General features: G+C 39.9%; 1 protein-coding gene across 25 annotated transcripts in view; it reads right to left on the bottom strand.

The window, feature by feature from the left end:
- The window catches only part of LOC551123 (RNA-binding protein Musashi homolog Rbp6), a 739,303-nt gene that overhangs the window by 142,316 nt on the left and 571,749 nt on the right, over nt 1-25,238 (bottom strand). For 16 of the 25 annotated variants that reach the window (XM_026439281.1, XM_026439282.1, XM_026439266.1 and 13 more), the window contains one exon: nt 20,079-20,129. The exons of the other annotated variants lie outside the window; for them this stretch is intronic. In XM_026439281.1, coding sequence (XP_026295066.1) covers nt 20,079-20,129 — 51 coding nt within the window. The remainder of the gene's footprint in view (nt 1-20,078; nt 20,130-25,238) is intronic. 25 annotated transcript variants of the gene reach the window in all.

The raw sequence follows: 25,238 nt of genomic DNA, 5'->3' as shown, positions 1-25,238 counted from the left end.
TTGTTCCTCCTTGTTCCAAGGTTATAAGAGAGTGGCATTTAATCAAACTTGACTTAACGTTCTAGAACAGTGAGCCTTCTCGATTGCGAATGCTTTCTCTCTTCTTTCTTTCTTTTTTTCCTCCTTCATTTTCATCCCTTCTTTTGCCACTTCGTTCCCATGGATCGTTCGTGTAAATTATAATTGGCCCGCCGCCCTTCGATCGATTGAAACCCAATAATAATAATAATAATAACAATAACAATAACAATAATAATAATAATAATAATAATAATAATAATAATAATAATAATAATAATAATAATAATAATAGGGTCGCTTGGCGAAATTTTTCGATTCAATAATACGCGGCGAACAGGCTAAAATATCGCGTATACCTAATTGAACGGTGTACACCGATTTCTCTTCCCCTCCACCGCCATTTTCATTTTTCTCTTTTTGTTTTCTTTTTTCTTTTTTCCCTCTTAGATGTAGAAATAATAATTATCGACGGGTGAAAGAGTTGGTAAGCCAATGCCGAAACTCGGCTCGAATTAATAATAATAAATCGCCTCGATAGAGAAAAACCGGTTGCCAGGTTAATTTGAGAGGCGCGCCAATTAGAATTTTTCCGATCGCGTTGGTAAAAACATAATAATCGCAAAGCGCGCGACAAAGGGATAAAAAAGCAATGTGCACCGGTGACGCGGTTTTTAATGATATATATTTATATATATATATATATATATATAGGTATACCGTTTATTTATTTCCACCTTTGTTCGATTTTAATTTTAAGAAAATCCCGCGTGTACCAGATGTGTGTATACGTGTGTGTAAAGTAATCAACATTTTATCGTTGGAAAAAAGAACAAAAATACAAGTAGATATACGTTTTAAATTAAAATTAAACGAGTCTATCCGAAAAACCTCTAACCCGATATTAATTATAAATTTTATAAATCAAGCCTGTTAATAAATCATAATATTAAATAAAATTTCCCCTTCTTCCTCTAAGAATTGGAAATCCAAAACGGCATTGGAATTAGAGAAAACTTCATATCGACGAATTCCAAGTTGACAAGTTAACGCGACAATGCCTCAACGGGGACAACTTTCGCCGGCACCCGTTAACCTTTCAACGGAGAAGCGCATTTCTCCCCCGTAAACAGATCCCTCGCGGAGCAACGTGCAGATGCAACGTCCCCACACCGTACACGAATATCCTTTCATCGATACGTTCTAATTCTCCACCTCTCCCCCCCCTCCACTCGAAACACGTTCGCCGAACATCTCGCGCGGGGTTGAAATAACGGAGCACTGGATCGAGACGCGTGTACGAGAAAATTCGTCTAGTTTGCGGCGCGCATTCGAGAATTAAATAGAACCACCGAGTCTCGGCTCCCCGTGATTCTTTCTCTTTCACCGTGGCGAAAAAAAGGAGGAGGAGAAAGAAGAAGGAGAAAAAAAAATGGGAGAGATGGAAGAGAAGAGGGTGGAGAACGTAGACGGAGAGCCACGTCTGGCCACGTTAGGCAGAGAGTGTACGCACATCTCACATAATTTTCCGCGAAAGTTTCCGGGAAAGCTCCGTGCAGGCATCGTTCAGCTTAAATTCATTTTTGAGCACCCTGGCTCGGGTTTCCACATCTGCGTGCGGAACTCGTTTCGTTTCTGCTCTCTCTCTCTTTTACTTCTCTCGTTCCGCTGGCTCTGTTTCTGTTCCGCTCTTGTCCTCCATTCCTCCTTTCGCCGACTTCATCGGCCGCGACTTGAAAGGTAAACTCGGCTGTTTCGCCGAGCTTTTTCATCGGAACACGATTCCTCTCTCTCTTTCTCTCTCTACGCCGGCAACCGGGAAATAAGAGATCCGAGAGCACAGACAGATCTGGTTATCCAACCAAGGCAAGTTTTTTTTTTTTTTTTTAAGGAAAGGCCGATATGGTTCTTCTAACTCGGTGCAAGTTAATTGACAAACGATATAATTTCTTCTTGAATAATATATCGAGGGATTTTTCGTTACTAAGTGATCTATCATCTATCTATATTAATATTTCGAACCGTTTAATTTTGGAAAGTGGAGTGGAACTTTCTTTTATAGATATTCTTTATTTAGAATCCTTGATAGAACGATAATTTTAAGCAGAATATTTTATTCGAGAAATTGTTTTTAGGGGATATAATATGAAAAGATGAGATAGATGAACGTTAATAAACTGAATCAATAACAATAACGAGATTATCACAACGCGTTAATCTTTCATTATAAAACAAACAATTCTTCCTCCAACAGGTATATAAAAGAGGCGTTGCAAGATACCAGAAAGAGGGAAGATATCTGCAAAAAATTGATAATCTATAAATAAATTGTGACTCTGAAAAGATATTTCACCTTCACCGTACCTGAGAAGAATAACAATATCCCTTCGAAATCGCTCGAGACTTGCCACACTTCGTATATTTAAGATAACAAACTACCCCTGTATAAATACTCCCTCGATAACCCACGAGGGATACTAAAATTTCAATTCCACGTTCGACCTTCGTCAAACAGATATCCCTCTCTTTCTTTCGGATCCCTCCGTATAGAGATCGTTTCAAACCGGGCCAACGCTCGCCAATTGCCGAGGAAGCGACGATCTCTCTCCTCCCTTCCCCGTGTCCATGTCACCCTCCTCCCCTCCCCCTCTTATTCGCGAGCATCTCGATTCCGAATAATGATGCGGAACAGCGAGGCAAGCAAGGATAGGGCAGCAGCGGTGAGCAAAGAACTTAAGTAGCTCTCGCAAAGAGATGCGAGGGGTGGCCGAGGAGGGGGTTGATCCGTTTATTCAGCGGCACGTAAGCCGGCTTCGGCTTTCGTTCGCCGGCTGGAAGGGCGCGGTAAACTTTTCCACGGAAAATTCGATGTTTCGAGCAAACAAGCAGCCGCCAGCAGCACGACTATCAATACACGTCGGCGAGTGTCGTTCGATGCCGGATCGATAGCCCGTAACGTTGTTCCCTGGAATAAGAGGTCCCCTTGGCTGGAGGGAGAATCGATCGTTTTTCCTTTCCTTTTCTTCTTCTTCTTCTTCTTCTCGCGGGGATTACTTTAGGGTGGGAGAGGAAGAAAACGAAAAAGCAGGGAAGGGGATGGGGAGCAAGTTGGTGGAATCCCCTCGGTTTCGGTTTCCCCCGTTGAAACGAGCTTCATGCACCGTTCCACAGGGTAATCAAGCCACGACTAATTATTCCAATGTAATTCCGAAAGTTTATACAAGCGGTTTAAAATCGTAATCAACCGAGATGCGAGAGCGAACGAAATCTCCGATTATCCCGCGTTTCCTTGGATAAAATTGGGTGAAGTCTGTTCGGGTTATTTTTCGTGCAACGCTCTCGAATATAATTATACGCGTCGGAATTATATCCCGAGCGAGATGATTGCTATCGCGAGTGGATAAAAACTTGAAATTAAAAAAAAAAGAAAAAGAAAGAAAGAAAGGAAAAAATGTGAAAAAGTGTGTACAAGTTGCTTGGGATGGGAGAATTCAAGATACACACGTCTGTATGTAAAGGTTATCTAAAGCAAGCGAGGTAAGTGTGAAAGAATGTGTGTCCTGGTTTAGTTTCTGAGAAAGTTTCCGAGAGTTCTTGCGTAATTCTCAGCGAGGTTCAGAGATTCGCGGTTTATTAATTTTTCAAAGACGTTAACGACGTCCTTTTATCGTTGTAAAAAAATATCGTAATTCGGGGAATTTATTTCGAAAATTTCGATCGATTGTTAAGAATCAACGAGATTGTGGATTTTCTCGAATCCATTATTAAGAAAACGGTTTCGATTTAAGCGAGGGAAAGGAACGTGATGGGAGGACTGTCAAAGATTCAATATCGTAGCAAGATGAATTCCTTCAGAAACGATTTCATATTTTCATATTTATTTGATATGTGAGAAGTTTGAGCCAATCGCATTTCTCCTTGACACCTTATCACTTCTCATTATCGCCTCTTTCTTTTCTTTTTTCTACGAGGCGAGAATATTTCTTTCCTTTGTCGTAAAAATTGAAAAAATAAATCTAAAATCTGAAAATTAGAAACAGTGCATCGAATTCCACCAATAAATCACCAAATCGAACAAAATAGAAGATATTTTGACGTACGATGCATCCATCCTGTATATATATATTTCTACAAACTATTCGAAGACTTACTATTTAAAAAAAAAAAGAAGAAAAAATTGCAACGATAAATCAACTCTTTCCTATTTCCCCCCCTACTCAAACCGTGTATTATTTTTACTTTTTCAGTTTTCGCGCAATTTGCGCGTTTCTCGACCAACATCTCGTCCCCGGCATAAATAAAAACGAAGCCACGAGAATACGAAGTACGAAGTTTATTTATCGGCAACGATCCGATGTCCATTTGTGAAACGCGACTCTCTCTCTCTCTCTCTCTCCCCTTTTCCTGAAACGTTTACCCTTTCTCTCCACCCTTTCTCTTCGCCGTTTTATAGGGCTAGATAGCGAGTTCGTGACCCACGACGTGCCAGGCACGGGCACAACCATCAGCAACACGCGCCATCAGACTCGTCTTACGTATTTCGCTACCATCCTAGACCCAACGATGACCCGATATTTCGCTAAGGTAGTTGTTCACGAACGTTCTATATATCTTCTTAAACTCTCCCTCCTCTTTCCTCGTTTTTTCCCTTTCTTTTCTCTTCTTCTTTTTTTTTTTTTTTTATTTGCTTTCAGATACGAAAAGTCGTACTCGAGTCGTACATACAGTCGTTTATAAATATTGACACGAATATATATATATTGCACGCTGCACACGTATATACGTACAGTATACTAATGGTATCAGGTAAATTTGAAAAGTCATTGGAAACCTGGTAAAAGCTTTCGGGTTCGTTTGAAATTTTAAACTGTGCTAGGATGTTGTTATGTTCAATGGTATTTAAAATTTCAAAAAAAAAAAAAAAGGAAAAAAAAACGTCACGGTATTTCGATTAATTTTTTAAATACTTTGATTTCATTCGTGTCGCTCCTTACGATTATAGTTAGAAACGATATTTATCGTTAATTACAATTTATCAATTTTTCTTTCTATTCGACGTTTGTGAATAGTTTTCGAATGTAAAATTTATCATACATTGGATCGTTGCAAGGATCCAATAATGATTCCCTTGTAAGTTGAATCAATTATTAGATTTTGCGGTTTTAATATTTACACAGTATTAATTTAATACCGAATATAATAATCAAACAATATTATTCGATCCTCCGTGAAATTGTAATTAGGTATTAATTTATTCATCGTTATAAATTGACTAGTATCTTGTACGTATGATTAATTAATCTGTATGATGATGTTAATGTTAAAAACAATAATTAATATCAAAAATTAAAATTGAAATTCGTAATTCATTGAATTTTATCTTCATATTCCTATTATTACCTACCCATTTGACTTTTGACATTGAACGATGAATAATAACGAAAATGGTAATTTGACGTGCCATCCACGTCAAATAAATTACCATCAAATGTAACATCGTATACTGAATTTTTATTGCCCAATCTAACCCGATTATTATTCCGGTATATCACGGTATATCAAATTTCAACCACTTTCGCGCTAATATGAATTTATTACAACAATACCGACTGGCGAAAAAAAAAAATAAATAAATTTCCAACAACAGGATTTTTCTTCAAACTCTATCATCAAATGCCATCATAAAATTCCCCCTAAATCCAATCTCTCTACAAATTTCTATAATCCCTACACACATACATACACACACCTGGTGTGTTTACGTTTCCGCAAACCCTCTTCCCAGTTTTCTATGAATTTTTACGGCATTGTGCTCGCAATATCGGGATCACGTAATGTCCAGGAGTTCCGGGGAACGTTTGATTTCGTGCACCGCCCCACCTAACAGCCCCATCTTCCCCACGGCCGCAGAATATTCAAAGAGCCGGACGAATTCGCGTGTCTTTCGATGCTCGCCGCGTGCACACACACACACACACACGCGCGCGCGCGCGACACGCCACCACGGGTGGCGTGCACCGGAAGATTTACGTTATCGGATATCGTTTTCCGATTGGCTTTCGGCTTAACTTCCGAACGAAAAGTAATGAAAGTTTGTCAGTCGTCATTCGAAAACGTCCCTCCTCGTAAACCTCTGCCTCCGCGGTTCTCGTTCTCCACGCGATCTCGAGGAAATTTTTCCACGATTAACGACCGTTCATTGCCCCGTAACTTTCTGACTCTCCCTGTTCACCTTCATTGAAAACGCGAATGAGAAAAATGGGAATAATAGAAAGAGAAAGAGTATGGGATCGAACGAATGGATTTTTGTGAGACACGTTTGCTTTTTTGTTAACACAATCGATTAATTTCATTCGCTTTAGACGAGATTCCCAGATCTTATTATTTTTTTCTAAGTCGCGAATATTCGTTGAAAAGAATACAAGATAATTCTGGTGGCAAAATATCGCAAAATAAAAAAAAAAAAAAAGGAACGTAATTAATGCGCGACAGTAAAGGTCACACGCATGCTATCGCATCGTCAAAGTTGCATATTAACGTTTTGTTCCTGAATTTCATGTACGAATACATTATACCATATTTTCGAATGCAATTACAAACGTACAAATGGCCACGAGAAAATGAATTCTTTTTTCAATATCGCAGCTCGAAAAACATTCCATGTGAAGTTCACCGTATCAGATTTTTATTTTTTTTACGATCTCGTAAAAAGGAAGAAAGGAAAAAAAAAAAGAAAATTGGGAAACAAGGGAATAGAACGATTTCGTTCAACGATACGATAGATACTCTCTCTCTTTTCCCTCGTTCAACGCAAAATCTCGAAGAAATTTTTTTGACTCGTATTAATTCACCGCTCTAATCATTTCCATATCATTTTATAAGATGAGATTAATTATGGACTTTGGAATGGGTTCTCAAAGTTGACCGACCGAGGATCGAGCTTCGTCTGTTCCCAAACTTCGTCGAACAGTTTAACCAATGTATATTAAGACGCTAACTTTACCATCAATTTGCACAAAGTGCTGCTCGTAAACTGTGCCGTGGTGCATGGCTGCGTGCGTATCAGGGTTCCGCGTAAAAAAAAAAATCTTACGGTTATCTCGATAGCGCTTGGAACTTCCCCGAGTGATCTAATTAGGTCGAAGAACGAGAGCAATAGATAATCGTGTTTACGTGTCTTTGATAATTTTAAGTTTAAAATCATGAGATTGGTGGAGAAATTCGATGCAAATTAATTTAACGAACAAACGTGAAACGTGATAATGTGATAATAAATATCTGTAATATCTACTAAGTTACACGAGACATTTATAGTTATATTAGCAATTACGAAATATATCGCAGTTAGAAATTAACCATTATTTTCATAACGAGGCATAAATTATATTCACACAATTTCTAAAGATTATATCTCATAAATATACATATATATTCGAATTATTCCAAGAATAATGATACTTTAATCTCATACCTGTCGTTATAAAAAAAATGTTCAATTTTTAAAAAGTAACTCGGACAATCATACGTACACTTTATCGCAAAATTCAATAAACTCGTAGCCTGACACATATTCTCCACCTTCCTATATAAACTCGTATATTTTCTAAACCCCTGAAAGGAACTTCATTCAATAGAAGTTCCAGAACGAGTTTCACGCGTCCCTTCGTATCCCCTCCGTATATTTAAAAACATACACACTCGGCCCTGTATTCGTGCCCTTATCCTACGCGCGTTTTCAAAAAGAGAGAGAAAAAAAAGAAAAGAAGAGAAGAAAAGAGAAAGGGAGGGAAAAGAGCGTTCACGGGCCATCGAGCAAGTTCGTTCGTTAAATTTAATGGCGTCACTCATTCGAAGCCAGATGCTACCATGATTATCCGGCCTCGACATCGATGCTCGCTCCGATTCTTTCGACATGTACAACTCGATCGGAAAGAATCTGATTCTCAACCCTTATAACATCGTCTTACCGGATGATACGCGCCTCTTCCAAGCGGACAGGAAGTCGGATCTGGTTAGGGGTGTCGCGGGGAACGATAGCAAAGTCATCATTGCCGTTGCGGTGGAGCGATCTGACTGGTCGGAGTCGAGGGGGTGATGGTGATGGTGACTCGAACGAGGGTAGGGCGAGGGGTGGCTAACAGTTAGGCGGCTGCAGTCTCTATCCCTGAGGGGCTTCTTAATGCCATTACTTCTGGTTTCCCCTGTTGAGACCGTTGGCTGGTAGAAGAGCAAGAGTTTCCGATATCCAGCTTGCACCCCTCCTTTCTCTCTCTCCCTCTCATTCTTTCTTCCTCTTTTCTCGTTCGACACGTCAACCACGGGGAGGATACACCTTTCTCGATAAACGAGTTACGTGGCGTCGAGGAAACGCGTGTCCTTTGTCCCAGGACTCGATTAGAACTTCACTCGAAAGTAAGTAAGGAGGGATTGCGGTAAATATCAGCTCGCGTGTTTCTTTCCTTTTTTTTTTTCCCCTCGCAGGAAACGCGCCCCAAGTTTCGTTGATGTACTCGAAAGAAAGTTCGGGGAAGTTTTTCGAGAAAGTTTCCCAGGGAAGGATTCTTTGATTCGATATCGGGCATACCGTGATATGATGGTGGATACACCATCATATGATAGATTGGAATGGATTTTCAACAATTCTATTCGCCTCTCTATTCGTTGTACAGAGATCGTAATTTCATAGGGATGATCCACGATATTTTAGACACGATTATTATTATTATTATTAGTTTTATTTTTTTCAGATGGACGATTGCATCGAAATTGAAAATGTAAATGGCGGAAAAGAAGGGCACGCAAGATCGGTTATCTATATTTAAATTCGCATTGTGTAAATTTCGCGATAAACGTCAGACGCTTTACACACCTCCCCACCCCCGAATTTATCCGTACGCGTTATTGTACATGTATTGTGCGCGTTTCGGCTTGCTGATTTGTCGCCACTGAAACACACCCACTCTATTACGCTCATTGTTATTATCATACGCTATAACTTAACATTTATATCAATTATCGGGGGGAGGCGAGGAATATATATATCATTCAGCACGCGTGGGACGCGGGTTTCGGGAAAACGGCCTGCTGCATGAAATTTACCGCCGCTCATAACGCATTCACGGCTAAATATTGTTGAAGAAACGGGCGTTTAAACGGGCGCCGATTCAATACTCGCGCTTGTTTCGAGCTGAACAAGCGGCGAATCGCGGGACAACCGATTGCACTCGAAAGCCGATCGTTGGAAATTGTCGCGATTTCGGATTCGGCGAATTAATTAGCAATGGGGCGACAATACCCGCGCCCGCCGTTTTTATTCCCTTTATTACGCCAATGAGATGCCGCGTAAATTTTGTCCCGCCGCGTGTCCAATACGCTGCAAATTTATGCTCCGGGGAAGAACAAAAAAACGAGCGTTTTTCCCCGAAAATTCATCGCGGTGAAAATATTCGCGTGCAGGGCGTTGGAAATTATTATCGTTTTTTTTTTCTTTTTTCTTCTTTTTTTTGCTTTCATGAAACTGAATCGCGATTCCATAGAATATTTCTTTTTTATCCCTTTGTTAATTCGTATCGATGGATCCAATTAATCGTGATCCAATCCATATTTGGTTAACTTTTCTCTTTCTTTTTTCAATGCTTCTAGAAAGGGAGAAGATTTTTCAAAAAAAAAAAAAATCTTCGCGCAACTATTGCTTATTTGCCCAACTATTTCACGAAAATGTATTTAAAATCGGTGTTCAATACATTACGGGCAACCGCAAAATTCTACACAGTTTCAAAACGCATTCTTCCTGCGACGAGAGCCCAATTCTCCACCGAAGCGAGCCGAATTCCCGGCAAATTCGACGCTCCAACTCCCCTCCCCTCGCAAGCACAGCCGACCGAGCATAGTCGATGATCGATCGTCGGAATCGAAGATGCGAACCGATCGTTCTTTTCGCGTTTTCATTTCCTTTGTCCAAACGTTATGCTTTATTCATATATATATATACACACGTCAACCTCATTTCCCTGGTAACAGGATAATCGTATCCTCGCAGAGTTGGAGCAAACACGCGTCCTCGTTCCGCCCGTGGATACGAATCGCATCAACTATTCAGCATGCGAGTATGCCGTGTGTCGAACCGTCGAGCATTCGCTTAAGTAAAGAGTATTACGTATACCCGTGGAACGGCACCACATTCTTCCACCGTCCACCAACCCGATCCAACCCTTATTCGGCCACCGTGGTGAACACGCTTTCGGCGTGTCACGCTAATGCCGCCTCTAACTTGTGAGTGAATCGCTCGTAAACCCGCCGCATAAAGTCACGGCCGATCGATAAGTTCGGGGTGTGCATATACGTTACGCTTATACACTTTATGGGCTTTATGCGCCCTCGCGTTCGAATAATGTACGTAACTTACTGCAGAAGATGCGAAAAGGTACTGACTCGAACAGCGATAACTTTTTGTACAAAAAAGAAAAAAGGAATACGATCGAATTTAGTGATTGAAGTTAAGGATTGTCGAAGTAAGATGTAGAATAAAATGTTCAAGAACAGAACTATTAATAATTTATGTTAAAATTTGTATAAGAATTTTTCTAAATCGTAAGAAATGTTTTAGATGCAATAAAGCATCAAATAAGAAAAATATTGCATACTTGATCGATGAAAAATGAAATGATATAGAAACTATAGCTAGATCTGGAAATGTTCTTCAAACTGACAAGAAAAAAGTCTGGAATTTATTTCCAGAAAAACAATCATTAAGATCTCGGAAAATTTAACTCAAACAAATGTTCGGTTTTAAATTAATATGCACAACCCCATAAATTTTTAAGCTTAATTTTCTTGCCTGCAAAAAAGTCGAATACAAAAAAAGAAAAAATTGTGTTACATTTCCAACTTATTTTTAAATCCACCACGATTTTCACGAGGCAAATATATATATACACGGATTCGTGTTCACACGCAAATGCGTAAACGATCGTGCACACGCATCGTGACTTCGTATCGAGCGGCTAGCTTTGACCACAGGAAATCAACCACTGCTAATAACGATAGCACACGACCTGTATGACCTGTTATGACCGATTCGACACGCGAATCGGTCGTATTTAGACTATTTATTCGCGAGACGAGGACAATGCGATACTCGAACCGGCGGGATGGAATTAAAATCGTTGTAAAAATCGTTTCTAACAAGTTCGTTACGCGCATTATCCCTCCGTTGAATTCCCTTTTCTTCAGGACGATTTGTTCCATCGTGAAATGGCTGGTTTACCTTGCATTAGCATTATCGAACGATGCGTCTGCGGGCAATTTACGTGACGTATTGCGGAAGGTATTGTCGGAATGGAGGGATTTTGTGACAGGAATGAAGGAACGGAGTGATGGATGGAGGCTACGGTGTTTCTGGAGTTGGTGTAATTTTTTGTTTTTTTTTTTTTTTTAACGGAGAGAAAGAGAGAGAGAGGTTTAAATAATATTTTGCATAGAGTTATCTGCATTATTTGGGGGATGGTATTATTTTTAAACTTGTTGCTTTGTAAATGAAAGGATTATTTAAATTCGTAGTTGCTCGTGAATGTGAAAATATGAAGTGTTTATTGCGGTTTATAAACGCGTGAACAGTTGTTTCGTAAAAATGATATTTATTTGCGGGATAAATTTTAAACAAGAGAATATTACGTTTTCGTGTTTCGCTAATGTTCGGACGGCACACGGAAAAGAAACACGATGGTTGCGGAAAAATATATTGCAACTTTTTGCCTGGTAACTTCATACCAATGTTTTGATATCAAGTTTGAAATAAATTTTTGGACGGTAACAAACTATCGTGCAAATAAATATAACATTGTGAAGAAATTGTTCGTGTGTGTTAACAAACTGAACAAATAATTTTCACGTATTTAAAATAATTCTGGCCGAAATCCTTTAAACTCACAAATTGAAATTTTTGTTCAATTATTAAAAGAGAATTTCTTTTAGAAATAAAAACGAGAAATACATGGAAAATAAAATATGCAAATCGATATCACCTTTTATTCTATGATATATATTCCATCACGTTTCCTTTTTTTCCCTTTCCTTTATGCTATTACAACATCATCACGCGCCTAATCTTTTACATTTACGTCGCGTTAATCGACAATAACAACGTTAGAAAAATATGAATATTTATTATCCGGGATTGAAGAAATATCCGCATATCATCGATTTTCGATCTTATACACGTTATCTGTTACACAACCCAATTAAAATATTAAAAAATTTAAAACAGAGCTTTTTCAACATTCGCTTGTCGCGAAAGGTAGACGAAATTCTTATTTGTGCAGTGATTCTCGGCGACGACAGGTGTGGATAACGGTTAATTATTGAAAATAAGTTGGAAAAGTTTATGAATGACGACAGCCAGCAACAGCGAGGAAAATATCGCTTCGAGGGATTAATTTTTACTACGTCGTAAAATCCTTGGATGATAAGGGAAGAGCAAAAGTATGATGATTTATGTATGATACTCCTGGACCCGGCTTCCCTAATACTTTTCAAACCAAATTTTCCAAGAAGTATGGGACTCGAGAATTTATAGCCGCCGGCATTCGTAACGCGCACCGTCGCCCTGAAATTTTTACAAGTAATCAGACTGAGCACCGCCTCCCTCTCCGGAATAGAAGAGAATCGTATATTGAACGCGGTAACAAGCGAGCGAGAAAATGATTCGAACTTTGATCGTCATTCATTCAAGGAAATTGTCAATTTTATTTTCTATCCTGTCGTGATAATATTTCTCTCGCACAATTTTCTTTTCTCCTTTTTTTTTCCCCCATTAGATCGATCAAAGAGACTTTCTTAAAAAAAAAAAAAAAAAGGAAAAAATATATGCAAGCGAAGTTTCTACCTTTTCTTCTTCTCTTCAGTTCGGATATTCTGAATACGTTATATAATATAAACGGATCATTATCACAAGTTTAACAAGCGTTTATAAATTCCGGTATCGGATTTAATACGTTAAATCGAGAATAAAAAAAAAAAACGATTGCTGGTGAATTTTTAAGGAACATGAGGAAGGGATGAAGGTGATAGATAAACGTATAACCTATCGACGAACGATGGAATATTGGGGGAGAAGGGATTCGAGGGAACCGGTCGAATATAAGTGGACTCGAGGGGGAAGGAGAATTCGGTCTGGGTCTGCACATCATAAATTTCAGTTATTCTCTTGGCCCACCTTCTTCTCCTTTTTTCCTCTGGCTTCGCCTAGCCCTTAAGGATTCTCCAAGAAGAAGTTGAGTTATCGCCCCAGCTCCTCCAAACCTCTCCTTCTCAATTCCGTTCGACCAGCGCGAGGCCGTTTCGAACCGTTTCCACGAAAGAGAAAAATATTAGCAATGATACGGCTGATATTTTACTTCACTCGCCTCTCTCCAGGCCGAGACGTGGCCCGTATTATCGGCTCGTGAACGTCGTTTCCCAAGGAAGATGAATATTACACGCGATCAACCGGTAATAGGGATAAATGAAATCGCCGCGAGATTTCGTTTCAATTGGGGGAGCAAAGGGAAATCCTCTCGAAATTGGAATTTGAAACGATACTTTTCGTGAATATTGCCTCGAGGTAATCCTTTTCATTGTATTTTAATCGTATATTTTAACATTTATTTCCTTTTTTTTTTCTTTCTTTCTTCTTTTTTTTTTTCATCGATATTATCGATATTATCGAAATTATTCCAGGGAAAAAGTGGCTCGAGTGTTTTGATTAAGAATAAAATGTTTAGTTTGCCTAAGTTTATCTTATCGATCTGATTTTATTAAAGATTCGAATCATTTATAATTGAATATTTTTTCCTTTTTTTCTTCGAATCCGTTGCGAAGAATGTATACAAAATTTTAAATAAGATATTCGGAAATATATTGCGAAATATAAAGCGTTTGAAAAAGTACAAAGAACCGTTGAATCGCTGTCGAAACGTATATAATTTTATCCCGTATAGAAATTCATCAGAAAATGTCAATAACATCGTAACAAATTACTTCGTCATTATTTTTCAAAAAAAAAAAAAAAAATTAAAATATCAAGCACGTTTCGAACTTGAAACAAACGTTGAGCAAAAAATAAAATAATCTGGAATAAATATAATAAAATCCGCGAAAGAAACGTTTGATAATCGTCAATTATTTATATAAAAAAAACGAATGTACACGGCTCGTTACCCGTTTATCAAAGGCAAACCCCGACCATCGCGCATTCGTCGTTATCGCGAGACGTCTAAGGAAGATGAATAAGCCAACCCTCCCCCTCGGCATACATCAGTAGCACGGTTTCATTCTGAAATATGTCGCAGCTGTCACGTGTTCGACGGGCCGGGAGATTCTACGGGAGGCGCGCATTTAAATATGAAAGAGAAGGAGGAGAAGGAGGAGGAGGGGTTTCCTTGAAAATTTAGAATCGTGGAATCGCGTCGGCCACGAGAACGTTCAACAAAATATTGGTCAATGTAAATTGAAACGATGGAAAGTATTTCGAAAAAGAAAGAAAGAAAAAAAAAACTAAAATTCGTTTATTCGCCCGCTTTCCTTCGATTAAAATACTCTCTGATCGAATTTTTAATAATTTTCGGGGTGAACACTCTTCTTTGACGTTGAAAATTATTTGTTACAAAATTGATGTGGCTTTTTTTTTACAATATTTGGCCGCTCTCGAATCAAAATTTCAGTTTAAATATGTCGTGTCTCCTCCCGCGAATTGAGAATATTCGAAATTGACTGAGACGCGAGAGAAATATCGCTTCTGTTGAATTGATATTGATAAGAAGTAACTTTGATAAGATGTTTGAATTTTGAAAGAGAAGGAGAAAAGTAGCCGTCTGCTTGAATTTTAACTATACTCTTCTTCTGGTACGGTTCTGCGTACGAATAATTCATATTCACCAACCAACAACGCTATTCCCCCGTTTCCCCAGTGTCCAACATTGTCTAAATATCATCTTTAAAAGTACAACTTCTTAACAAATACGTCACATTCACGAAATAGAACAGCCTTGACACGATTCTTTCCCACAATATCTAAAAATTCGTTCCTAATTACAGTATCATGTTATAAATAATAAATTATGCTCTAAAAATTTCACCGAGTATTTCAAGTCGAATTCCATTTTCCACAAATCAAACGCATAATATTGCAATCCCGACCCGTTTTCCAGAACAAACCTTCCACACTCGTGAACCGTTTGAAAACCTTGCGAGGATCGTTCGAAAGGGAACGAGAGTTTGTTGGCGGAGCGAACAAACGATTGAGAAAAAAAAGTATCACGAGGTTAGAAGCGTAAGAAAGTACTCGAAATTCCTTGGACGCGAGCCGCCCTGTTCGCCGATTGGAAAGCAAACAGAGATCGACCGAGGAGGAGAAGGAAGCGTGGACTAGGCTCGGGCCTTGGGGTCGCTTTCGGCCAACTTTCGCCAATCTTTTTAATTGTATTGCCGGTGATAGAAAAGTTGCTTCATCCCCCTCCCTTTTCTCTTTCGATCTCTCCTATATTTTTCCTCCCTTCTCTTCGAACCGAACACACTTTATCCCATCCATGTTCATTTTCCCTTCTCCACTTCTTCCTTCCTCTATCCTCTCGACCGAGAAGGGGATGAAACAAGAGGATGAATCCGCTAATTTTCGCGAGATTCGATTCGATTCGACGTTAAGATTTCTCTTTCTTTTTTTCTTCTTCTTTTTTTTTTGAAGAAGCTTAATAAAGTAGAAAGTATATACCACGAAATACTCCTCGGCTCCGTTGTTGGCCTGGCTCCCTCTGGCCAACCCTCGACTGCTTTATGAAGATTTTTATTACTGGATGAGCTTCGTTAACGTCAAGTATCGTAGGAGAGTAGAATGTGTCGTCGTGCTACTTGCTCTTGTCGCTCGGCACAAGGACATGGTAGATAAGGGAACAAGAACCGTACTGGAGAATCCAATCTCCAGTGGGATGCGAGGTTGACGCTGTTTCATAGGAAGAGTATGTCGAGGGTGGTAGGCTATACGCGAAGCTCCTTTATCAAGATGGCGGCCGACACGGATCTCATTCAAACACGGCTTCGTTCCGTCTTGTGTCTTTCCCCGTCGTTTATCCATCTCTCGTTTTCATTACACTTTCGATTGACGAGCATCGAAATTTATCAGAGATTTCTCTTTCTTCTCCTTCTTCTCTTTCTTTCTTTCTCTCGTCAAAAGAATCTTATCGGACAGTGTCGCCGGATGTCAGATCTCGGTAATTGAATTCAGAAACGTAGCTCGACCTTTTTATTGTCGAGAATATTGTATATAAGAGAAAAAGAAAAATGTTTAAATTGGATGTTGATACATTGAACGAATGTAGGGGAGGGAGGGAATTCGGTATTCCCTGGAAACTGGGGAGGGGGAGTATTCGAGTGAAATTAAAAAAATTCCCAAAGCGAAATCCCGGTTTCGTTTAAAGTTTCTAAACGAGCGTATCGAGGAGAGCCTTGAGCCTGTCTGAATTCACGATTTAATTGGTTCGCGAAATTTCTGCGAAACTTCTTCCGGATGTAAAAGTCGAACACCGTTTCACTCGGAATTCCCCCCCCTCCCTCCCGACATTCTTCGACGCTCGTCTTATTTCTTCATTCTATGCACACCGGTTCATGTTCGGTTACGAAAATTGGAAACGGATTATTCTGAAAACTTCTCAGGTTCAGCTTCACGGTGTTTCACGATCGATTTGAAAATTTCGAAAGGATAGAAACCGGTTTGAATGGTGATAACGTAGAGAGGGGGAAAAAAGAAGTGGAGTTGTGATAAAAATCATACGGCATCGTCGCGTTCTGAACTCGGTGACGGGGGGATGGGATTTCGAAGCGATAAAACGAAATCTGGAACTTTTACAGGGGGTGGCGGCGACGCCTTCGGCGATACATCACGTGGCAATTATAGCGTCAGCCCTAGCAACATTTCGTCCCTTCAACCACACGCTCGCTTTTCTCCCATTCACCCTCTCCCCGATCTCCAACGACCATCATCCCCGCCGCCAATTTCGTCGTCCAATTTATCCGTTCCCGTGAAAATCTCGCGCCTCGGGCTCGATTTCATAGGGAATTCGTCTGCGACGACGGCGACGACGACGATAATATCGGGATAATTTATTGTCGATGTTCCTCGTTGATTACTCTCGTAATCGATTGCGATGTTGCGAAACATTATGTATCAATTGAGCAGGGGGTGTGCAGAAGCGTGCAGAAATTTATGTCAGTTTAACGTATCCGTGAACTGAAAATTTATTACAACAGGATTATCTCGAGTAAATATAAATAAGAGTTATTAGTCGTCTTCTTGAGTATCCTGAACAATTTTGGAAATTTTTGTCTATTGTCAAATCACGTGATTTCCAATTATTATTACAATTGGCACGAAGGACTCAAAATATAATAAAGGATTGCCTCGATAGGCCTTCGAAGAACATCAACTTCAATCTAATTAATCATCCTAAAAATAATCCATCGTCCCAGCTGCGTAAACAAACATCCCAAAACTCCGGATCCCTAACCCCTAATCCCTTAAAACTCGAATTTCTATCCCCCGATCTATCAGAAATAATTAACCCGGCTTGGATTCGAGTTTGACAACCAAATTTTTCCCAAAGTTTCTTAAAGAATAATGAATAACGAATTCAATATTTATCCTCGACGCATCCGCCAAGCCCTCCGATCTTCGAAACTTTCGCCCTCGTTCGATGGAATCCAGAGAGAAGAGGGGTTCGTGACGTTGCATGCCGCTCGAAACATCGGAAAGGGTGGCTTGGAGCGAAGGAGGCCGCTCTCACCCTGCTGGTGCAGCGGGGTAACAGTTATCCTAGCAACACCTGTATCTCCTCGTCGACACCTGTAGCGCACCTTGGCAACGATCCCTCCCCCTCTCCCCATCCTCCTCTTCTCGATCGCAGCGTCGAATACGGGGGGAGGAGAGAGGAAACGAAAGAGGAGCAGGGAGAAAGAGGGAAATATAATAAATTGCGGACGGAGGAAACAACAGGGTAATGGGAGAAACGGAGGATTATAGGATATGCCAAGCGCGAAAAGGCCGTTGTTCCCGTATCGTTTCTCCCCTTCCTTCCCCTCCCCTCCCCTTGATCCTCCATTGATTCTTCGTAATGGTACGTTGCACCTGGTACGATCCTCTTCGCCTTGCTCTCGGGTTGTGCTCAGAGTTTCTGGATTCGAACACTCGGCTGGAGATGGAACCGCGCGGCTTATCGCGCCCCGATTAAATTTGTGTAAATTGTCGGCGAACGTGGTTGGCATTCAACGACGCGAGAGGGGATCGTAGGGGACTCATAATTGAACGTAATTAGACGCGATAACGATCGGCATCCTCGGCTCGAGTTAACGAACAAATTCATCGGGGGATGAAAGGTTCGGAGGAAGAATTATTTGAATTAACACGGGAAAAGATTACGAAGCTGAAGATCGCGCGTATTCATGGTTGTGCTTATAAACATGCGTGTCTCTTTAACGTTTTACCCTCAACTCGAATGCAACTCGCGGAACAATTGATTAAATAATTAATCGAAAGGAATCTTTCTATTTCTGCACGTTTTATTTCCCGATTATTAAGTGGAAAATTGTTAAAGATTGTTTATGCTGCAAAAAAAGGGATACTGATAAAATGAAATCTGAAGGATATAAAAACTGTACGTCTAATTCTCCTTGAAAATATACTCGTTGTCAAAGAACAGATGTAACCAGGAATTGTTTCATCCCCCTTTCTCACAAAATTTATCGCATAAAGCTATCCATTCGTTCGACCATTACTAGAAATAATTATCCCTCGGCCGCGTCAGAAAAACGTGAGCATTATCGCTCAAATAAGTGTGAAAGGGAAGTTGAAAAACAGGAAGCTCGAGGAGAAGGATAATCCCGAAGTTCGTTGGTCATAACAACACACATCGAAAACAGGGTAACAAATCATAAAGGCTGTAGTATATATATATATATATATATATATATATATATATATATATATATATATATATATATATATATATATATATAAAACGGTGGCCATTGGCCGTGGCGAATAATAGACGGGCATGGCCGATGTCGAGTATCGATACGTCGAACAATCGAAACGAAGCGCGGCACGGACCGTGAAAGCGGGCTTGACCATCCCCCGTTGAACAGAAAGCAGACTGGGGATTGCGATCTCCCTTCTGTGTCCTCCATCCACGTGGAACGCGATTCGATTACGAAACGATATCCGCGTCCCTCTCTATCCTCCTCCCCCCCAACTCTATCTCTCCTCCACTCTTCTTCCCCCTTCGCGTTGGATTTTTTCCCCAATATCGCGCGCTCGATATCCTTTCGAATTAAAATTCAGTTTGATTGCCTCGCGATTTACGTTCGGTTGCCTTACGTTTATCTTCGATCCCGTCCCGTTTTCCTCCTCCCTTCTTCCTAAACGTAATCCGGCGACGCTTCGCCGTCCATTGTTTTTCCTACGTCGTGTATTTTATTTATGGCGTGACTCGAATTAATTAAAATTTGAAATCAAAGGGTACGAGAGTAAATACGTTTCTCCTTCGTTTGAAATAAAGATATAGAAGAATATATATATATTAATTTCAAAATTTTAAAGATAAATATTTTTGTTAAACGGGAAATTTTTACGCGTTTCCAAATAAATAATAAATCGATTCCGTCCGAGGATGTTAAATTTATCTTACGCGTATCATATACAGATATACGTTTCATTGTAATTAAAATTAAAATTCGTTGGAGAAGCGAGGTATGATAAAAACTTACGATAAAAAAAAAAAAGAAAAGAAAAGAAGTCTAAAACTAAAGGAATCATCTCGTCGTTATTATTAAACGATATCTTGCATTCTCTTTCCTGTATTATCAGATAAAACATTGGAGAAAACAAAACAAATGATCCCTTTGTTTCAACAAAAGCCACCCCATCCGCTACTTGAACGTTTCCCGAACAACCTACTTTGCGCTCGCGGTATGACTAAGCGACTTAATCGTTCAACAACTTCCAATCCTCTTTTAGTTAATATCAAACCATTACTCACGGCAGGGTATCCAAGGCAAGGCTTCAACGAGACAAATAAACAAGTGCTTACCTGAAACAAAAATGAAATAGGAAATAGGTCAGGCTCGATGTAAATCTGAGAATGAGGTTCGAAAAATATGATTACTCAAACCCGTGTTGTTCCCGCTATATCCTATACGCAATATCGTTAATCATTCGTGCCGTTAACTCGTAATGGACTCAACACGACGATCATCACGGCGATATCGTAATAATATTTCTCGAAAAAAAACCTTCGTCAAAAGTAATTAAGCAACGTTTTATAATCAAGGGAAGAATAATGAAGGAGTCTCTATCATTCATATCGCTAATAATATAAAAATATTAATGTAAACTAAAAAAAGAAATCTTTCTCTTATCCCAAATCCTTTCGCAAAATATCCATTTCCTTAATACGTTTCCAATAAAAATTTAAACCAAGCTTCCAATATACGACAATTTCCTTTCTTCGGAAATAGATATCTATTAATTTCCCTAATTTTCTCTCTCCTTCCAAATTCCTCTAAATTCGATTAAATCATCCCAAATCACGAAATACAATATCCTTTAAAGTCAAGATAAAAAAAAAAAAAAGTTATCCATCGATGCACGAACTCGTCACGGATAAACGTCCCCGCAATTGTCAAAAAAAAAAAAGAAAGAAAGAAAAAAAAACGCAGAGGGATCCAGTTTGCGCGTCGCACACTCGTCGCACAAAATATGCAGATGTTACGCAGCGTTGGTGCAGGTTATGCAGGGAATAACAGGCATAGCCTTCGCCTCTCGACGTATACGCAGAGAGTCTGGCGGGAGCGATTCCCCGCGAACCGGTTAGCTACGTGTCATTCGTTGCATGATTAATCGTTTAATTAGCGGCAGTGTTATGGCAGCATGATTCCAGTAGGGCCCCCCTCTCCTCCTCCCACCCTCCTCCAGCCAGTTGGCCTGCACTGCAGCCACCGTATCACCCCCGAGCATCCCCCAACGTTCGAATACACTCGAATTGGCCTGGCGGCCTGTCCTGCCCGCTCTTGCCTCGAGAATGGAGCCACCTATTAATCGTGACACGGCCTCTTCCGGGCCAGAAATCGCGTCATCATCGACATGACGAAAAACGTATTCTCGCCAGAAACGAGAATTCCATTTTCCTTGCCTTCCTTCTCGTTCAATTAATTAAAACTCAATTTTGGTCACCATTGGGTGGTGAATGGTGATGAGAACGAGATAAAGGGTTTCGTTTCGAGAGATTAACAGGATGTCGCGATAGCGAGCAATAGTGGACCAATAATCCCGTGGAGGAGAAGATTTACGAATGCGATTCATATCGGTGATGACGAAGATTACAAGGATCGATTGGTTTGCTCGATGATATCAATAATATTAATAAATTCGTGTGTGAATTTTTGACATCATATGCAGAGGCTTGCGAAAGAGAACTCTAGAATTTTTAACTCGAAACCTGTAAAGTGGATTGCGCAGCGAGTATATAACGCGCTATATAAGGCCTCCGAATTATTTTAGTCGATGCAATAGTTAGCATGAAAGGAATGATGATTATTTTCTAGAAAAAAAAGAAGAGAAAAAGGTTATTCTTAAATTTTGAACGAAAAACGAGACGGAAGGGAAAAGAGGAAAAAGGAATAGATACCACAGTCACTAAATCGAGAATGAAACGAACTAGAGAGGTGCTTGCGTAGATTGTCAGTGGAATCAATTAGAGTGATGCATTCGCGCGATCAAACGAGAGTCGTTGAAAAAGTACCCTTCCCCCCCGTTTAACGCTCGTTTTCGAGTATCGAGTTATATAGAACGAAGTTGGACTTTCGTGCTGGCTACGCATCGATGAAACCAAACGGGCCTCGTTTGCGCGATGTCAATAGACAACCGGACCGGAACAGTAACTAAACGCTGCAAAAATTTCCACGCCTCTCGTAATCCGAAAAAAACAGATTGTCGGCGGAAAAGCGTGGAAGAAAAAACAGGGATCGAGCGGACGTTGTATTGACATTGATTCTTTTTCCTTTTTTTTTTTTTATTTTTCTTTCCAAAAATTATTTAAACGTTATCAGCTTAGGAGTTGTAGGGGAAGCTTTTGGAAGCAAGTTTTCAAAGCGTTGATGAATAATTGTTTTCATGATTAGTAGTTGGATTTAAAATAGCATCGATGAACTTTGTCGACTTGTTGTCAACGATCGAAGTTAGAAAATCTAGAAAAGACATAGAGGAGGGGGAGATCGTTAACGTTGATCCACGTTTAACGAAGCTTTAACGATTTTTACAAATTTTGAAAATTTAATGCAAGGTAAATCGCTTTAAGGAAAAAGTTTAATACAAAATCGAATACCGTCACACTCGAACCATTGTGTTGTGGATTACGCGTATTGGTATTTGGCCTTCGACGCTTATTAAATTACGCGAACGCATTTAACGGTGATCCTTTGTTCTATTATTGGTTTCTGGTTTGTTAACTAACGCACGATCGAGTCTTGTCGACATACCTTCCACATGATTTCGAGGCTTCGTTTGAAATTCAATCGTATCTCGAAATGCTGAACCACGGATTGAACCTTTCCTCTTCAATTTTCAACGAAAACCGAATAATATCCAATATGTGTATATAATCTACTTTCAATCTACTTAAAAAAAAAAAAACAAAATAATAAAAATAATTCTTTTCTACGTAAGGAAAATTTTTACAACGACAATAATAAAAATCCACCACTTTTCATCCACGAAAACGAACTAAACCATTAATAATAATTAATTCTCCCACTTTTTAATCGCGTGTCTAAATCGTTTAAACCCCGTTCGCCACGTTCAAGCTGGTGTTCCAAGCTCAAGCTGAAACGTCAGCTGCGTTTGCTTCGTTAATTTTGCATCTGGCGAAAATCTTGGCGAACGGTGTGGTCGCGCGATTCTCAGCGATTCTCTTTATTAATGGACATTTCGTTAACTGTTATACCTGTCGTTCACTGCCCGTGGAATATGCCATTTCGGCTTCCAATAATCGCCGATGCTTTAATTAATATGTATAAATCCAGCGGGCTCGGTCCAACAGCTTTAGTCCAAGCATCGATTTTTTTTATCGACGCGTCTACGGGGGTTGCGGGAGGGTGGCGTTCGAGCTCGTCATTATATCAATAACGAGGGTTAAATCGGCATTGCCGTGCAGCTTCCGCGCGAAAATAAAAATGGGGGAGGGAGGGAGGAGGAGAAAACACGTGTCGAAAGAAAAATGAGAATATGGCGAGAGGGGAGGACGGTACAAAAAGGGCGGTAACGTGACGGAATTTTTGTAATTAATATTTTCCTCCGCCGCGCCATGAAAAAAAAAAGTGAATATCGAAAAATGAATGACAAAGAAAAAATGCCAACGACGAGGTGGCGAGTGTTGTGTGACGAAATTCGATTGTTTCCGCCAGCGGGGAAATTGGTATTTTTATGTTACGTCAATAAAGCGAACGTGCGCACCAGGTGGAATTATTTGCTAAACGGAAAACGATGCGCACACGTTTGTAAATATACAATTTTTGAAATTTTCTTACTTACTTTCGAATTTCAAGTTTCAAGAATTGAAATATGTGTGATATTTTCTTTTGCAAAAGAAAAAGCTGTTCCAAACACTTAATATTCCTTTTCTTCTTCTTCAAAAAATTAAAATACTCACTCATTAAGTCGAATTAAAAATTTATCGCGGAGAAAGAACAAAAAATAGAAGCAATAAAAGAAGCGAAGAAGATAGAAAAATAGATAGAGAAGTTAGCAACGAGTTGGATCGATCGGTGGTAGAAAAGGGGAAAAGATAGTGAAGTAGTTCGAAAATGCGTGGGTCATTTTTCCATCGGGACGACACCGATCCGCCGATAATAACAGGGAGAACAGGGAGACATGGCACAATGGCGATCATAGGACTCATTGTACGCCGACATTCCACATTCACGAAATCGTCCCATTTTTGTCGTTACGCTCGCCATCCTCTTTAACTCACCGTCCATCCCCGTAATCTTTCTGCTTATTTTCCTTTATGAAAGGAAACTGACCATTCACGCATGGCAACGCTTTATTTTTCCGAACACTCGTGGTAGAAAAGAGCTATGGTGGAAAAGATAAAATGGACCAACGTTGAATAACTTAAGTAGAGAATAGTATCTGGTTATGAATATGGTTAACCAAGTTTAATAAAATGAAATACGTAAATTGATGGAAGGAATAATGTATTCGTCTTTAACTCTTCGTAATATTTTTTAAAAATATTCTGAAACAATTCAATATTACTTATCAAAGTTTCCACCTCGTTACAAATAATTGCTAAAAGATTTCTTCGATAGTTAAAGTAAAAAAATCAATATATACAGTAAACCGTCCTGATTAAGATCGAATTTCGAATTTTAATCTTCGAGTGGGAACGATTCAACGAATCTCTTTGACGCCAGTGAAAACGATCGAGCATTTTACTCAAAATTCGTTAGAAATCCATTCGTCTACATACCACACCACGATACACACCACGCTCAACACCTGGCAAAACCAAATCCGACGACTTAGCCTGGCCCGGCCTCGCGCTAAAATTACCACCGATCGATTCGATTGAACGTTAAATTTAATCGCGAGCCGCGCTACTACTCGCGGCATACTTTCGCGGGAATCTAAAAATTCCCCATCAACCGGAACCTCCACAATCTAAAAATTCCATACCCCTCGCGCAACGAACGAATTGTTATCCTCGAGCGAACCGAAAAAAAAAGAGGAAAAAATTAAATAAATAAACAAATGAATAAACGAAACGCAAAAAAAAAAGAGGCTGCAACTACCGTGGAACGAAAGGGATGTCGCTATATATAAGGAAAAAACGAGGATGGCCGAGGGAACCGATTGGCCACGGGGGATGTTTCGACCGATAAAATCAACGGTGCGCGCGATATATATATTGAAACGAGACGAAAAAAGCCTTACGGCTATGTATTCGTGACGCGAGGCGGCGTTTTATTTGCACGTGCATGAATATGCACCTGGCCGCGTTACCTCCAATTTATGTCAGCGGTACAAGCCGAACTAATTTCGGTAACAACCGCACCGGGTCAGATCGAATGAGCACCGGTTGCCCCCCGGGAATCCTCGACACTGTCCTGCCGCCCCTGCAACCGGAAGCGTTGCCAGCTGA

This window comes from Apis mellifera, linkage group LG2 (assembly GCF_003254395.2).
Source record: "Apis mellifera strain DH4 linkage group LG2, Amel_HAv3.1, whole genome shotgun sequence".
NCBI classification, from domain to species: domain Eukaryota; kingdom Metazoa; phylum Arthropoda; class Insecta; order Hymenoptera; family Apidae; genus Apis; species Apis mellifera.
Note: the sequence above shows the minus strand (reverse complement) of the source record. Positions and strands in the feature narration are given on the sequence as shown.